We start from the raw sequence: 17,872 nt of genomic DNA on the forward strand, positions 1-17,872 counted from the left end.
TATGCCCCCGGGTGTGCGAATGTGTGTGTATGGTGTAGCCTCCCGCAGTGTTCAAGAACAGAGTCCGTGCATCAAGGTGCGATTGGGATGCTCGGCTACATGGCCCGCCCACACATGGGAATTTACTTGGATTGTGTGAAGTGCTCACTTAACCACGATTGCAAATTCCCTATTAGCAATTGCCTTCAGTCGCACAGCCAGAGGCCTCGACAGTCGGTGGAGGTATGGGTGGTCGGTGAGGAAGACAGGCAGGGCTTATGGTTTGCTGTTGAGAGCACATTGATCGTCTTGCTGCAGAATATTGCAAGGAGTTAATCTTTTGTTTCCAACCCGCCTCCCCCCCCCCCCCCCCCCCCCCCCCCCACACACACACCAGAAGGGAAAAAACAGTAAATCAGGAAAATAGCAATACTGGTTCGAAGTGTTTTTTTCTTCTGGGTCCCACTTTAGCAAAACAAATGGTACATTGACATGTAAAAATAGACTATTAACCAACACATACAGACAGGAAGCAATCTTAACAGTATTACTGGGTTTGTTTCAGCAGGTTTCATTCCCAATACAGCAGATCCCAGAAGCAATACTTTCTACTTAATGTGCATTTCCCATTTATATGAGGTATGGTGACTTAATGTGCATCAGAGCAGCATCTATTCACATTTCCTCACATTTTGCAAGATAGTAAAAATCAGCCTCCGATGCAGTTTTTTTAAACCATCAGTATGAACTTGAACTTAATTTGGCCAGATCACACTGCTGTGTTGCACTAATGCCAAAATATACTCAACTGCAGGCAGCCATTGTTGAACTAATTTTATTTACAGATCCTGAGCAAAGAAGGCAGCAGAGAGAGTGGTTTAACAAAATGCTCAGCAATTAAAAGTTCGTTCCCCACTTCGGGGAAAAAACTACTTATACGTTAAAATGCAAAATGGTGCCTGGACATAATTTCCCAGAATACAATGTGGCTAAATAAGTATCGACAATGCCTAAATTTAATGAGTTGGGTTACACATCTGTTGCTAGTGTAATCACAACCAAAAGATATATGACTACTATTTCCATAATAATTTACATGTAAAATCAAATTGTCCTAAACACCAGCATGTGTTTAGAAAAAATCATTTGGCAAGGCATGTTGAAAAGATCAACAAATTTATTTTTCATTCCTCATTCTTTTAATTGAGCTATTTGGCTTCGCTCTCTTTCTGTCCAGTCCCCATAGCTTTACTCAGCTCTCTCAACGTCTCTGACTGCATCAAGCCTAACTTGGACTTTGAATACCAATTCCAATTATCTTTGGGATTGTGATATTGATTTGCATTAATCTAAGGGGCGAGATTCTCCGACCCCCCCCCCCCCCCCCGCCGGGTCGGAGAATCGCCGGGGGCTGGCGTGAATCCCGCCCCTGCCGGTTGCCGAATTCTCCGGCACCGGAGAATCGCGCCGCACCGGTTGGCGGGCCCCCCCCAGCGATTCTCCGGCCCGAATGGGCTGAAGTCCCGCTGTTGGAATACCTGTCCCGCCGGCGTGGATTAAACCACCTCTCTTACCGGCGGCGTGGGCGGGCTCCGGGGTCCTGGGGGGGGCGCGGGGCGACCTGGCCCCGGGGGGTGCCCCCATGGTGGCCTGGCCCGCGATCGGGGCCCACCGATCCGCGGGCGGGCCTGTGCCGTGGGGGCACTCTTTTCCTTCTGCCTTCGCCATGGTCTCCACTTTGGCGGAGGCGGAAGAGACTCCCTCCACTGCGCATGCGCGGGGATGTCGTGAGCGGCCGCTAATGCTCCCGCGCATGCGCCGCCCGGCAATGTCATTTCCGCGCCAGCTGGCGGGGCACCAAAGGCCTTTCCCGCCAGCTGGCTGGGCGGAAATCAGTTCGGCGCCGGCCTAGCCCCGCAAGGTGAGGGCTCGGCCCCCCAGGATGCGGAGGATTCCGCACCTTTGGGGCGGCGCGATGCCGGACTGATTTGCGCCGTTTTTGGCGCCGGTCGGCGGACATCGCGCCGATTACGGAGAATTTCGCCCAATATCTCTGACTACCTTCGGTGTACTGGTGGATTCTGTAGTACAGGCAAACTTTAAGTTTCTTTTTGAATTTCACTTCCTTTCTAATTTTTACTCCAGGTGGGAAAAATTTGGACTACAGGAGGTTCACATTCCCTTTGTCAGATTTCCTCCTTCAAATGATCTATATTACTGGAAGGATGCACTTTCACAGACTTCATTGGTGAACACTAAAAGTATTTATTAATAAGAATTGCACAGCAGCTGCACGGGCTGTAGTTCGCTCCCAAAACATCTCTGCTGAAGAGCCTTTCTCACCATGAGTTGATTCCACACCCAATTGGTCACCCAGGCCAGGTGACCCTTACTCTGCTGTGTTGCCCTTAAAGGGACAGTCACCAAAATAACAGTTGCAGAGTCACTCTCTAATCTTCACTAGATATATGAATCACCTAATCCCTTTACAACAACTCCAATTACCATTCTCTCTCCACAGATGCTGTCAGACCTGCGGAGAATTTCCAGCATTTTCTGTTTTTGTTTCAAATTCCAGCAGCTGCAGTGATTTGCATTTATCCAGTTACATACTTCTCCTTATCACCAGCACACAACCCTCTTAAATGTATTGCCTCAGGCATCATGATTCATCTTCAACTTTGTCTCGCTTTTCTCCTATGTTGCTACTGACATCTGGCTTAAGCAAACTAAACCTCGTGTCTGCGTGGGTTTCCTCCGGGTGCTCTGGTTTCCTCCCACAGTGCAAAGACGTGCAGGTTAGGTGGATTGGCCATGCTAAATTGCCCTTAGTGTCCAAAATGGTTAGGAGGGGTTATGGGGATAGGTTCGAAGTGAGGGCTTAAGTGGGTCGATGTAGACTCGATGGGCCAAATGGCCTCCTTCTGCACGGTATGCTATGTACCATTCAATGCTGGTTGTTATGGTGGCATTAGCCGGTGTTTGCCGCGAGACGGCAGATGACCCTTTGCTACAGCGTGTCATGCGCCACCTAACAAACGGGTGGCTCAAGGGCCAATGCCCTCAGTTCTTTAATGTCAGAGATGATCTGGCGGTAGTAGACGGGGTTCTTCTAAAACTAGACCGCATTGTCATCCCGCATAGCATGCGCCAGCTCGTCCTGGAACAGCTACACGAGGGCCATCTTGGCGTGGAAAAGTGCCGCTGACAGGCCCGAGAGGCAGTGCACTGGCCCGGCATTAATGAGGACATCGCCAACACAGTGCTCAACTGCCCTACCTGTCAGTGGTGCCAGCCGGCCCAACCATGTGAGACTCTGCAGCCCCATGAGTTGGTCACATCACCTTGGACCAAGGTGGGCATCGACCTGTTCCACGCGCTGGGTAGAGACTATGTCCTGATCATGGACTACTTTTCAAATTATCCGGAGGTGATACGGTTGCATGACCTCACCTCGTCGGCAGTCATTCGTGCATGTAAAGAAACCTTTGCTCGACACGGCATCCCACTCACGGTTATGTCGGACAATGGCCCCTGCTTCGCCAGCCAGGAATGGTCCAACTTTGCCAAGTGGTACAATTTTGCCCATGTGACATCCAGTCCCCTGTACCCCCAATCCAACGGCAAAGCGGAGAAGGGAGTCCATATAGTCAAACAGCTCCTCTGCAAGGCTGCCGATGCTGGGTCTGATTTCTACCTCGCCTTGCTGGCCTCTTGCTCCGCCCCACTGTCCACTGGCCTGTCGCCAGCCCAATTGCTCATCGGTCGCACCCTGAGGACAACGGTGCCGTCCATTCATGTCCCAGGCCTTGACCACGTTCCGGTCCTTCGACGGATCCAGCTGTCTCGTGCACAGTACAAGGCGGCCCATGACTCCCGTGCAGCTGATCTCCTTGCTCTGGCTCCAGATGACAACGTCCGCATCCATCTTCCGGATGGTGGCTGGTCTGCAACCGCTGTTGTCCTTCGGCAGGTGGCCCCCCCGCTCGTTCCTGGTTCGTCTACCGGATGGCTCCATTCTGCGCCGCAATCGAAGCGCCCTTCGTCTCGTTCCACGCTCGCTACTTGATCCTCCACTGTCGCCTCACCCTCCTGCTGACCCTGCCACGGACTATGCAGAGATCCCTGTCACTCTGCATCCTCCTCACTCTGACGCAGTCCAGCCCGCTCCTCAGCTCCCGACCCACCCTTGAGGCGGTCAACCAGAATTCGTCGCCCACCTCAGAGACTTAATTTGTGAACTTTGTGGGCTTGTAGACTTTCTGAATTGTTCTACTCTTCCGTTTGCTCGTTTACCTGGTTTGTATATAGTGTTCATCTCGTTATTCTTGTTGCATACTGTTTTTCTGCACCAGGCACCTTCCCATGTAAATAGCTTAGTTCTCATGCACATAGTCCTGTAAATATGCCTTTCGCACACACGTAGTTAGGGACTTTCTCACCATACACTATTTCTTGCCACACATGTACATTCTTTTATAAAAGGGGGATGTCATAATATACACCAGTATATCATGGTGCAGACACACACTGATGGACACACAGTGGGACCAATCAACACACACAACACTGCAGCCAATCACTGGTTAGAGCACACGCACTATAAAGACAGGGAGCATCAGAGTTCCCGCTCATTCGAGCTGCAGCTAGCTAGGAGCACAGAGCTCACAGCCTGCAGCACAGACATTCACCATGTGCTGAGTGCATCGACTGGTTAGGACAAGGCAATGGGCTTTAGTTAAAGCTAGTATTGTGTTAACCCACAGTGAGAGTATGTTAAACAGTTAATGATTCAATAAAATAGTGTTGCACTATTTCAAGTGTTGGTGACCTGTATGTGTTCCACGGATCCAGAGTGCCCAACACAACACCTCACACGGACAATGACCCAGAGCCGGGATCGAACTTGGGACTTCAGCGCCGTGAGGTCACAGTGCTAACCCATTGAGCCACCGTGCTGCCCGCTGTCAATGTTTCTAACCTTTCCCATAGGCTACCCTGTGGAAGACCCGCCAGATCATAACAACTAGATACCAATGAACTGATGAGAACTTGCCTCATGTCAAGTCCACTGAAAAAGCTAGACCTTGTTGAATGAGGTATAACTAGCTTTTTGTTGAAAACATCACATTAAATTCTTAATTACTGCTGAAAATCTCTCTGGCGCTGATTTTCAAAACTGGTTTCAATAGAACATAGAACATTACAGCGCAGTACAGGCCCTTCGGCCCTCGATGTTGCGCCGACCTGTGAAACCACTCTAAAGCCTATCGACACTATTCCCTTATCGTCTATATGTCTATCCAATGACCATTTGAATGCCCTTAGTGTTGGCGAGTCCATTACTGTTGCAGGCAGGGTATTCCACGCCCTTACTACTCTCTGAGTAAAGAACCTACCTCTGACATCTGTCTTATATCTATCTCCCCTCAATTTAAAGCTATGTCCCCTCATGCTAGACATCACCATCCGAGGAAAAATGTTCTCACTGTCCACCCTATCCAATCCTCTGATCATGTTGTATGCCTCAATTAAGTCACCTCTTAACCTTCTTCTCTCTAACGAAAACAGCCTCAAGTCCCTCAGCCTTTCCTCATAAGACCTTCCCTCCATACCAGGCAACATTCTGGTAAATCTCCCCTGCATCCTTTCCAATGCTTCCACATCATTCCTATAATGCGGCGACCAGAATTGCACGCAATACTCCAAATGCGGCCGCACCAGAGGTTTGTACAGCTGCATCATGACCTCATGGCTCCGGATCTCAATCCCTCTACCAATAAAAGCTAACACACCATACGCCTTCTTAACAACCCTCTCAACCTGGGTGGCAACCGTCAGGGATCTATGTACATGGACACCAAGATCTCTCTGCTCATCCACACTGCCAAGAATCTTACCATTAGCCCAGTACTCTGTCTTCCTGTTATTCCTTCAAAAATGAATCACCTCACACTTTTCTGCATTAAACTCCATTTGCCACCTCTCAGCCCAGCGCTGCAGCTTATCTATGTCCCTCTGTAACTTGTAACATCCTTCCGCACTGTCCACAACTCCACCGACTTTAGTGTAATCTGCAAATTTACTCACCCAACCTTCTACGCCCTCCTCCAGGTCATTTATGAAAATGACAAACAGCAGTGGCCCCAAAACAGATCCTTGTGGTACACCACTAGTAACTGGACTCCAGTCTGAACATTTCCCATCAACCACCACCCTTTGTCTTCTTCCAGCTAGTCAATTTCTGATCCAAACTGCTAAATCACCCTGAATCCCATGCGTCCGTATTTTCTGCAGTAGCCTACCTTATCAAATGCTTTACTGAAATTCATATATACCACATCAACTGCTTTCCCCTCATCCACCTGTTTGGTCACCTTCTCAAAGAACTCAATATGGTTTGTGAGGCACGACCTACCCTTCAAAAAACCGTGTTGACTAACTCTAATCAGATTATTCCTTTCCAGATGGTTATACATCCTATCTCTTATAAATCTTTCCAAGATTTTGCCCACAACAGAAGTAAGGCTCACTGGTCTATAGTTACCGGGGTTGTATCTACTCCCCTTCTTGAACAAGGGGACAATATTTGCTATCCTCCAGTCTTCTGGCACTGTTCCTGTAGACAAAGATGACTTAAAGATCAAGGCCAAAGGCTCAGCAATCTCCTCCCTAGCTTCCCAGAGAATCCTAGGATAAATCCCATCCGGCCAGGGGACTTATCTATTTTCACACTTTCCAGAACTGCTAACACCTCCTCCTTATGAACCTCAAGCCCTTCTAGTCTAGTAGCCTGAATCTCAGTATTCTCCTCGACAACATTGTCTTTTTCCTGTGTGAATACTGACAAAAAATATTCATTTAGCACCTCTCCTATCTCCTCGGACTCCAAGCACAACCTCCCACTACTGTCCTTGACTGGCCCTACTCTTACCCTAGTCGTTCGTTTATTCCTGACATATCTATAGAAAGCTTTAGGGTTATCCTTGATCCTACCTGCCAAAGACTTCTCATGTCCCCTCCTGGCTCTTCTTAGCTCTCTTTTTAGGTCCTTCCTAGCTAACTTGTAACTCTCGAGCGCCCTAACTGAACCTTCATGTCTCATCTTTAGATAAGCCTCCTTCTTCCTCTTGACAAGTGTTTCGACTGCTTTAGTAAACCACGGTTCCCTTGCTCGACCACTTCCTCCCTACCTGACAGGTACATATTTATCAAGGACACGCAGTAGCTGTTCCTTGAACAAGAGCCACATTTCCATTGTGCCCATCCCCTGCAGCTTTCCTCACCATCCAATGCATCCTAAGTCTTGCCTCATCGCATCATAATTGCTTTTCCCCCAGATGTAATTCTTGCCCTGCAGTATATACCTATCCCTTTCCATCACTAAAGTAAACATAATCGAATTGTGGTCACTATCACCACTACCTCAAAATCTAACACCTGTTCTGGTTCATTACCCAGTACCAAATCCAATATGGCCTCGCCTCCCGTTGGCCTATCTACATACTGTGTCAGGAAACCCTCCTGCACACATTGGACAAAAACATCTAAAGTACTCAAACTATAGCGTTTCCAGTCAATATTTGGGAAGTTAAAGTCCCCCATAACAACTACCCTGTTGCTTTCGCTCCTATCCAGAATCATCTTTGCAATCCTTTCCTCTACATCTCTGGAACTTTTCGGAGGCCTATAGAAAACCCTTAACAGGGTTACCTCTCCTTTCCTGTTTCTAACCTCAGCCCGTACTACCTCAGTAGATGAGTCCTCATCAAACGTCCTTTCTGCCACCGTAATACTGTCCTTGACTAACAATGCCACCCCTCCCCCTCTTTTACCACCTTCCCTGAGCTTACTGAAATATCTAAACCCTGGCACCTGCAACAACCATTCCTGTCCCTGCTCTATCCATGTCTCCGGAATGGCCACAACATCGAAGTCCCAGGTACCAACCCATGCCGCAAGTTCACCCACCTTATTCCGGATGCTCCTGGCATTGAAGAAGACACACTTTAAACCACCTTCCTGCCTGCCGGTACACTCCTGCAACTTTGAAACCTTACTCAAGACCTCACTACTCTCACCCTCCTGTATACTGGAGCTACAATTCAGGTTCCCAAGCCCCTGCTGAACTAGTTTAAACCCTCCCAAAGAGCATTAGCAAATTTTCCCACCCCAGGATATTGGTACCCCTCTGATCCAGGTGTAGACCATCCCGTTTGTAGAGGTTCCACCGACCCCAGAATGAGCCCCAATGATCCAGAAATCTGAAACCCTCCTGCACCATCCCTGTAGCCACGTGTTCAACTCCTCTCTCTCCCTATTCCTCATCTCGCTGTCACGTAGCACGGGTAACAACTCAGAGATAATAACTCTGTTTGTCCTAGATCTAAGTTTCCACCCTAGCTCCCTGAATTCCTGCCTTACATCCCTATCCCTTTTCCTACCTATGTCGTTGGTACCTATGTGGACCACGACTTGAGGCTGCTCCCCCTCCCCCTTAAGGATCCCGAAAACACGATCCGAGACATCACGCACCCTGGCACCTGGGAGGCAACACACCAACCGTGAGTCTCTCTCGTTCCCACAGAATCTCCTATCTATCCCCCTAACTATGGAGTCTCCAATGACTAATGCTCTACTCCTCTCCCCCCTTCCCTTCTGAGCAACAGGGACAGACTCTGTGCCAGAGACCTGTACCCCATGGCTTACCCCTGGTAAGTCGTACCCCCCAACAGTATCCAAAGCGGTATACTTGTTACTAAGGGGAACGATCACAGGGGATCCCTGTACTGACTGCTTCCTCCCAGCCCCTCTCACCGTCACCCATCTATCTTTATTCTTCGGGACAACTACATCCCTGAAGCTTCTATCTATGACCACCTCTGCCTCCCGAATAATCCGAAGTTCATCCAGCTCCAGCTCCAGTTCCCTAACGCGGTTTCTGAGGAGCTCATTGCGCCTGACGTGGCGTTGGGACGAGGACATTGAATCTCACAAGAGGCCTTGAGAGATTCGCAAGCTCAAAGCATCTCACGAGATTCAACGGATTCTGGTGAGGCATCACGATCTGGATGTTGCTCTTGCTGAGCGAGATCCAGCTATGATATTTAAATGAGCTTATTTAAATATATGTTCGCCAGGTCTTGGTAGGGTGCCGTTTAGCACTGGTTCACACAAACATGGAGCAGTCGTAATGGCACCTGGGGGTGGGGAGGGGGAGGGGGCAGGGGAGGGGGGGAGGGTCAGGCATTGGGCACGGTGGCACTCCTGGCACCTGGGAACTGCCACATGGGCACCCTGGTAGTGCCAATGTGCCTGGGTGCCCTTGCCAGGGGTCGGGCCTGGGGGTGCCTTGCTCATAAGAGGTGGGGGGTGCACTCGAGGACCCCGGAAGAGGTAAGTTGGTTGAAGTGGGGGGATCTGGAGGCTGCGGTTGGGTCAAAAGAACGGGAGGGACTGTCTTTCAAAACGGCGACCCGGGCCTAGACGGGGCGTTCCTCGCCAAGGCCAAAGAAAACAGCAAAGTGCTGTTGGATAACGGGGTCTTTCGTGGCGCTGCAGGGGCCAAGAAACATCTCGCTAAACATGTCCATTACCTGACATAGGGCATGATTCAACCAAAACATTTCTATATCTGTGAAGAATAAAAAAAATTAATTAAACATAATTTTTTTGTGAGATTTCAGCTTCCGACCTTCGTACCATGCATGTGACTCAATTGTGTATTTTGCTCTCTGTAGCATTTGACTAAAAGTGAAGGATAATCAGTTTTGCTTCCTGGTTTGATGACTGTGAAAACTCTTCCTGTGATTAACCATTCACCCCGAGTGAAGATATCACTGTTGCTGGAAACCTGCAGATCCTGCAGAAATGCTGCCAGATTCAAATTAACATGGGAAAAGGGGAGGTCCACACCACATCAATCGCTATCGCTTTGTGGACAATTTTCTTCAAGGTCAGCAGCACAACCACTGGGCCACAATTCTTGAAGATGCCGGGACTCTCCTGGAAAACTGACAAACTGATATTTGGCACCGATGTTGGAAATGTGAGCCAGTAACAGCATTGTCCAAATGCATTTTCACACTGCTAAAGCAATGTTTAACTGCTCCACAAGCAAAATAGTGTCCCTCAGACTTCCTGTACCCAATCCTTAAGTGCTTTGCGATAAATTGAGCACAGATTTGGATTCAATTTAAATGTTTATTTATCATCTGAAAGCATTGAGAAGCTTTTTATTATAATGAAGTTAATATTGCTGATAGTTAATTATACATCCATATTTACAATCACAAATTGAAGGTGCATAAATGGATTTTCTTCAGCTCCAGTTGTTTGGCCGCATTGAATATTTTAAAATGATATGGTTGATTTGGAACGGTTATAACCCAGCCTTTTGTCTAGTTTTATTTATTACACTATTATATATGAACGAGTCTCAGCATTCAATTTTTACTTAAATCGCAGTAGAACACTTGGGATATTTTTCTTCATTGAAGCTACCATGTCAATTTGAGCTGTTTATCTCCTTCACGAACTGAACTGAACTGTTGTGCTTTAATACTCATTGATAACCTAACTCAGCACAAACCGGGGTTTAGTACCTAATCATCCATTATTTTAGCCTGTTACATAACAGACATAAATCAACTCACCTGAAATGAGTTGAAGAAAAGTTCCAAGTGCATCCGGATTTCCCATGCTAATCCAGTGAAGGTATGTGGCACAGTGACAAACACGATGTAATGCACTCCAAACACAAGCACAAGAACCAAGGTAGATTTTGCCAATTTTCTTAAAAAGAGAAAAGCAATGTTATAACTGCTCTAAATAATTGTGGAATTATAATCATCACCCTTCTTCACATTACCCCCAGAACAATGGCCCTTGCTGTACATGGTTAATTAACAGCTGATTACATGGAATTAAGTGAAGCATACATCACAGATGTTGACTCCTTCTCCCTCAACAAATCTTCTGTTCTTGTCTTATTACATCCACTACCATCCCCATAATTATCAATGATGTGGAGATGGCGGCGTTGGACTGGGGTGAGCACAGTAAGAAGTTTTACAACACCAGGTTAAAGTCCAACAGGTTTGTTTCGATGTCACTAGCTTTCGGAGCGCTGCTCCTTCCTCAGGTGAATGAAGAGGTATGTTCCAGAAACACATATATAGACAAATTCAAAGATGCCAGACAATGCTTGGAATGCGAGCATTAGCAGGTGATTAAATCTTTACAGATCCAGAGATGGGGTAACCCCAGGTTAAAGAGGTGTGAATTGTGTCAAGCCAGGACAGTTGGTAGGATTTCGCAGGCCAGATGGTGGGGGATGAATGTAATGCGACATGAATCCCAGGTCCCGGTTGAGGCCGCACTCATGTGTGCGGAACTTGGCTATAAGCTTCTGCTCGGCGATTCTGCGTTGTCGCACGTCCTGAAGGTCGCCTTGGAGAACGCTTACCCGGAGATCAGAGGCTGAATGCCCTTGACTGCTGAAGTGTTCCCCGACTGGAAGGGAACATTCCTGCCTGGTGATTGTCGCACGATGTCCGTTCATTCGTTGTCGCTGCATCTGCATGGTCTCGCCAATGTACCACGCTTCGGGACATTCTTTCCTGCAGCGTATGAGGTGAGACCCCCATCGCCAACGTTATATTTTACCCTTTGTATCCTTCTCTTACCTTGCTTTCCTGCCCATCTTTCTATTATCAGAAAATTTGGCAACAGTACTGCCAGTCCTTTCATCCAAACTATTCATATAGATTGTAAATAGCTGATTCCCCAGCACCGATCCCTCTGGCACATCAGCAGTTAGAATTTGCTAACCTGAAAATTACCCATTTATCCACTGTTTCCTGTTGGTTAGCCTTTCCTCTATCAATGCTCATGTATTACCATCTCAACACCAACATCCTGCTTGCTACATCCTCAAAGAACTCTAATAAATTTGTCAAACACGACTTCTCTTTCATAAAACCATTGAGTGTATTATGATTTTCTAAATGTCCTGCTACTACTCCCTCAATAATGTATTCCAGTGCTTATCCAATGAGACCTGTTTAATAATAATCTTTATTGTCACAGGTAGGCTTACATTAAGACTCCAATGAAGTTACTGTGAAAAGCCCCTAGTCGCCACATTCCGGTGCCTGTTCAGCTACGAACTGGCCTATAATTTCCTCTTTCCGTCTCCCTCTTTTCTTGAATGGAGACCCTACATTTGCAATCTCCAGCCGCTAGGACCTAGGAAAATTTGCAGACACTCCTCCAACCAGTCCAGGAGAAGATGGGATCCTGCAATGATCAATAGCCATCAGTCCACCACGGATCATGCACACGATGCTGCATCAGGACAGGCAACACCACCATTGGAAAGTTTGTGCTTTTATATTCAGCACTGCCAATTCAAGCCAGATATATTTTGACAAGCTAATACACATAAATATGTGACAGATATGCATACACAAAATATTTAATACAACTGAATGGCTGGATGCCCCATTTCAGAGGTAAGTGTCGATAATTCAATGAAATGTTGGAATTCAACATTGAGCACAAAAATAAGGGTTTGGTCAGTTATTCATTGCAGGCAATTAAATGAGACCTAAGTGAGTTTGTGTAAGTGTGTATTAAACCGTTGTGCTTGATTGGGTTTTGTGTTTATAATGCAAGTCTTTATTCTTTTAAAGTTTTGAGATCAGTGAGGCTAAATTGGTCATTTAATGCCTGTTTTCAATACGCTACATGGTAAAAAAAAATGGGGTCAAAGCTGGGGTCAGAGATGTCTGCTGTCACTTCTGATAGGAAGGGACTGACATATAGTCATCCCTAATGGCTGCCAGTGGAATGCCGAGAAGGCCGATAATGATGCCAGTAAATGTGCAATCCTGACTTGACGCAAGTGCTGCCATTTTCAAATTCCACACTCCAGCTAGTGTACTTTCTTAACTTCACGTAACATTGTTAAAAGGAATGAAGTACAGGTCCCCGACCTCTTATTGGGCATTCCAAAGGACATGAAAAACAGGCCCTGCCTTGGAAACTACAATCCCCTTTGGGCATTGCTCTTCATCATATCTGAGTCATGAGACATCCCCTGTTCTTTGGGTCTGGGATTAATGACAGAAGTCAACCTGGTCTACCCCTCTTCCGTTTCTTTCCCCATCCTGGCTGGGTACAGGTTGGAAGAGAAATAAGCACAAGTCCTGAAATCTAAAAAAACTCTAATCTCGTAATCATCCCAGATAGGTGGGATGGGATTCTCCGAGTATAGGCGCAGAAATTGCGAAATGGGGCGTAATACCCATGATTGGGTCTGATGCCTTCCCGCGATTCTCTGAGGACCTGAGAATCGCCGGCAATCGCGCGCGCGGTCGACGCGTTGCTGGATGGGGGCCATCGAAAGAGGCCCCTGCGGCGATTCTCAGCCGGCAGCTGGCCGGCGTGGTTCACTCATGGTTCCACCCTCCAGGAGCTTGGAGTGGCGGCTGCAGACCCAGTTCGCGGCTGCCCTGGTGGGGGGCAGGGGGATCCGTCACCGGCGGGGGGACCTGCAAGGCGCCAGGCTCGCGATTGAGGGCCACCAATCGGCGGGTGCGCACCATCTGTGGGGGGCCCATATTGTTGAGGCCGGCTTGCTGTGTGGGTCCGCCATGTTGCGCGGGGCTGCCGCACACATGCACAGACCCGCTGACGGATGTGCCGGGACCCATATCGGCAGCCGGAGCTGCGTGGACTACTCCGGCGCCCTGCAAGCCCCCTTTAAAATGGAGAATCACTCTGGATTTTTCAGAGAATTCCGGCCATGGGGCTGGATCCTCTGAGACATCACACCGAAATCGCGAAACGCGATTGGCCGGAGAATCGGCTCCGACGGCAAAATTGTGTTTGACGCTTGTTTCGCACCGATTTTGGATCCTCCGGACCCCCAACCCGATGAAATCGTGGTGCCCGCCGTGCGGCGTATGCATCTCATTATCTGCCCCGACGACCGATTCTCTGGAGCCTCAGCGATTCAGCGGGCCGATTTGCCGATGGCGTGGGTCTAACCATCCATAAAAAATTGTGATACCCGCATGTCGGCTGAGGCGGCGGCAAGAGGAGATAGGAGTTGGCGTGGGAGGACTGCCGACTCCCGTAATGGACACCTTCCGTGCTTTCTGTGGGTGGGGGGAACCCTACCAGGGTTGGGTGAGGGGAGGGGAAGTTGGAGGAACAGGTCGAGCAGCCGGGGAACCCCCGACATGACAGGGCGGTGCCCACACACGAGCCCCATTACGGCAGCCGTTTTGTTGGCCACCCACCCCGGGCGCTGGATGAACCAAGGGTTAACGTCTGTATGGGTGGTTGCCACCCCTCTCCCCGGCCACCCACTCAACCGTCGACACCCACCGGGGGGGGGGGACACCCAGAGCCACACCGACGGCAGCCCCCAGTGAGGGCAGTGCCATGAAATAGTGGCCCTGGCAGCAGGGATGGGCAGGGGGGTGGGGCATGCATGTTTGGAGAATGCGGTGCCAACTGGGTCGACCATGTAGCCCATGGCAGCTGGTTGGGCATGGGTGTATGCACCATGGTGACATGTTTTCCCCTCATTTCTTGCAAATTATCGTGTTTGGTCACCAACTAGCGATGTTGGCCTCCTTGGCAGGGGCTGCGACCCTGTATGCAGCCCTGTGGCAGCGTCAGCAGAGGTGGCGCAGAGAGGAGGCGGTGGCTGTAGCAGAGGAGCGGGCCGCAGAGGGGCAGCTGGCAGCCGGCAGCCGTTCAGGTTGGATGGTCACCCGCCTGACAGGTCTAGGAGGAGGAGGAACAAGTCGAGGAGGAGGAGGAGGAGATGGTGGTGGTGCCAAGGATGAGGTCCCGCTTGTACCAGCACCATATGTCTTTTGAGGAACTCCTGGACTGGCCTGCAGGAGGAGACTGCGGATGAGCCGGGGGATTGTCGGACACATCTGCCACATGATAGCACACCTGGCACCGCGTGGGAGTGGGGGAGGACACCCGCTACCGATGGCCGTCAAGGTGACTGTCTCCCTGAACATTTATGCGACGGGGTTGTTCCAGTCGCTGAATGGGTACTTGTCCGGCATCTCACAGGCATCGCCGCACAGGTACACGCGTGCCATCAATGACGCCCAGTATGTCCTTGCGGACCACTACATCCAGTTACCTGTGGACCGGGCCCACCAGGATCCCCGGGTGGCGGGGTTCGCTGGCGTCGCCGGGATGCCCCGGGTCCAGGGGGTCATCAATGGGGTGCACGCCGTCCTACGGCCACCGGCGGATAACAGGCTGCTGTTCGCCAACCTTTAGGGGTACCACACCATGAACATTCAGGTGGCCTGTGACCATCAGATGCGGATCCTGCACATCAACGCACAATACCCGGGCAGTGTGCATGACTCGTTCGTGTTGGAACATTCTGTGATCCCCGGCATGTTCGAGGGACACTCCCCCCCTCCCCCCCCCCCCCCCCCCCCCCGGCTGCGAGGCTGGTTGCTGGGCGACATAGCTGATGACGCCTAGACGGAGGCCACAGACCGAAGCGGAGCACCGCTACAATGATGCCCATTGTGTGACCAGCAGTGTGGTCGAGAGATGCTTCGGGGTGCTGAAGAAGTGCCTCAGGTGCCTGGCTCCACATCGTTAGACAATGTCTGACTCATGGCCACAGTAGCATCTTCCACATGGGTGATCCCTGCATGCGAGCTGGCCAGTCCACCTCACTGCCCTGTCAAATCGTTGGGGGCGGAGTGATGGGGACAGTCAGAGGAGGGGGGGTGCTGCACGGTCCACCCACTGGGCCTCACTCGTCCACCACCCCTCACCCCCAGTGGCCATCACTGACCGCCCCACCCCCACACCCATCAGACAGAGCACAGAGGCAGGTTTCAACGGTGATAACAGGGGTTTAATGTGCAGAAGTAAATACAGTCTGTGCCCTAGCCCTATAATTAAACTGTGCCCTGCACCCGTGCCAACTTAACTGGTGTTTAGCTTTCTGGCCTTACGGGCCCTAACGCTATGCCTAGGTGGTTCCCCAGACGGTACAGCAGGAGTGTAGGCTGACTTCTGAGACTCCTGCCCTGCGACGAGGGTCCCACCTCTCCTGGGGCGACCCAGCCTGGATGGGCCCGGCTGGTCTCTCGGACGTCCTGGGTGATGTGGTGCTGCCCTGATCTGCCTGCTGCCCACCAGATGCACCAGGGACTGGAGGGGTGGGGGTGGGGGTGAGTCCGAGGTGCTGCGGTGTTCCGGCACCTCCCCTGCAGGAATCACCGGCACTGGTCCCAGCACCTCCTCCTTCCTCGGGGTGCCCAATGACCAAGGGCTTATCCATGGGACGAGGATGCGAGCGGAGCCATCCACCGAAGCCCCCCCGACAGCTGGCGCTGCCAGTCCTGGATGCCTGCTCTGGTATCGACAAGGGTCTGTATGTTAGCGGCCATGGAGCACAGGGACTGCGCCACCTCCCTCTGGGTCTGTGCGATGCCAGTCAGCACCTGGGCAATGGTGCCGATGCTCTCAGCCATGGCCTGCTGTGACTTGGCCATACTGAGGAGTGCCGCTGCAATCTGCAGCTGGCTCTGGCACATGGCTGCCTGTGAGTGGGCAGCCCTGTCCTGGGTCACGGCCCCCGCCTCCATAGAATGCCCCAGGCCTTGCATACTCTGACAAATGTCCGACTCCGTCTCTCCCATTGCCTCCACCGCGGACGCCACCCGTGCGGTTTTGGCCTGGGTGGCACGCATGACCAACACCACACCCTGCTCCTGCACGTGGATGGACTCCTCCACCTGCCCCTGCAGGTTCTGGAAGCCGGCCGTCATCCCTGCCTGCACCTGCACTATGGGAGGGACTGGATATTCCAGAGTGCGGCACCCGTCTGGGCGGAAGCTGGTTGCTGGGGCCGGGCTGCCGTCTGACCCCTCGACTGCTCCTACCTGCACCTGCTGTACCAGAACGACTGTGTGGTGTGCACCAGTGAGTGTCCCAGAAGCCTCCTCACTAAATTGCCCAACTGAGGCGATAGACTCTGAGACGGTGGATGATGTAGAAGACAACAGTGACGGAAAGTCAATGTCCTCATCCGACCCGAAGTCCAGGGTCTCCTGGGTCGTGGTCCCCTCTGGGTCCGTCCCTGTGTCTTTGTCCCCTATGTGCCTGTCCCCTGGGTGTCTGTGCCCTGGGTCATGGTCTCCTGTGTGTATGTCCCCTGTGTGTCCATCCCCTGTGTGTTTGTCCCCTGTGTGTCTGTCCCCTATGTGTTTGTCCCCTGTGTGTCTGTCCCTGTGTGTCTGTCCCCTGTGTGTCTGTCCCCTGTGTGTCCATCCCTGTGTGTTTGTTCCCTGTGTGTCTGTCCCCTATGTGTTTGTCCCCTGTGTGTCTGTCCCTGTGTGTCTGTCCCCTGTGTGTCTGTCCCTGTGTGTCTGTCCCGATGTGTTTGTCCCCTGTGTGTCTGTCCCTGTGTGTCTGTCCCCTGTGTGTCCATCCCCTGTGTGTTTGTCCCCTGTGTGTCTGTCCCCTGTGTGTCTGTCCCCTGTGTGTCTGTCCCCTGTGTGTTTGCCCCCTGTGTATCTGTCCCCTGTGTGTCTGTCCCTGTGTGCCTGTCCCTGTGTGTCTCTCCCCTGTGTGTCTGTCCCCTGTGTGTCTGTCCCCTGTGTGTTTGTCCCCTGTGTGTCTGTCCCCTGTGTGTTTGTCCCCTGTGTGTCTGCCCCTGTGTGTCTGTCCCCTGTGTGTTTGTCCCCTGAGTGTCTGTCCCTGTGTTTCTGTCCCCTGTGTCTCTGTCCCCTGTGTGTCTGTCCCCTGTGTGACTGTCCCTGTGTGTCTGTCCCCTGTGTGTCTGTCCCTGTGTGTCTGTCCCCTGTGTGTCTGTCCCGTGTGT

The 17,872-nt window shown here is 50.9% G+C and overlaps 1 protein-coding gene across 1 annotated transcript in view; it reads right to left on the reverse strand.

The window, feature by feature from the left end:
- Positions 1-17,872, reverse strand: part of LOC140393728 (parathyroid hormone 2 receptor-like) — a 302,658-nt gene that overhangs the window by 19,977 nt on the left and 264,809 nt on the right. The window contains exon 11 of the mRNA XM_072480057.1: positions 10,635-10,773. Within this exon, the coding sequence (XP_072336158.1) occupies positions 10,635-10,773 (139 nt within the window). The remainder of the gene's footprint in view (positions 1-10,634; positions 10,774-17,872) is intronic.

Source organism: Scyliorhinus torazame, chromosome 2, assembly GCF_047496885.1.
Source record: "Scyliorhinus torazame isolate Kashiwa2021f chromosome 2, sScyTor2.1, whole genome shotgun sequence".
Classification (NCBI taxonomy): domain Eukaryota; kingdom Metazoa; phylum Chordata; class Chondrichthyes; order Carcharhiniformes; family Scyliorhinidae; genus Scyliorhinus; species Scyliorhinus torazame.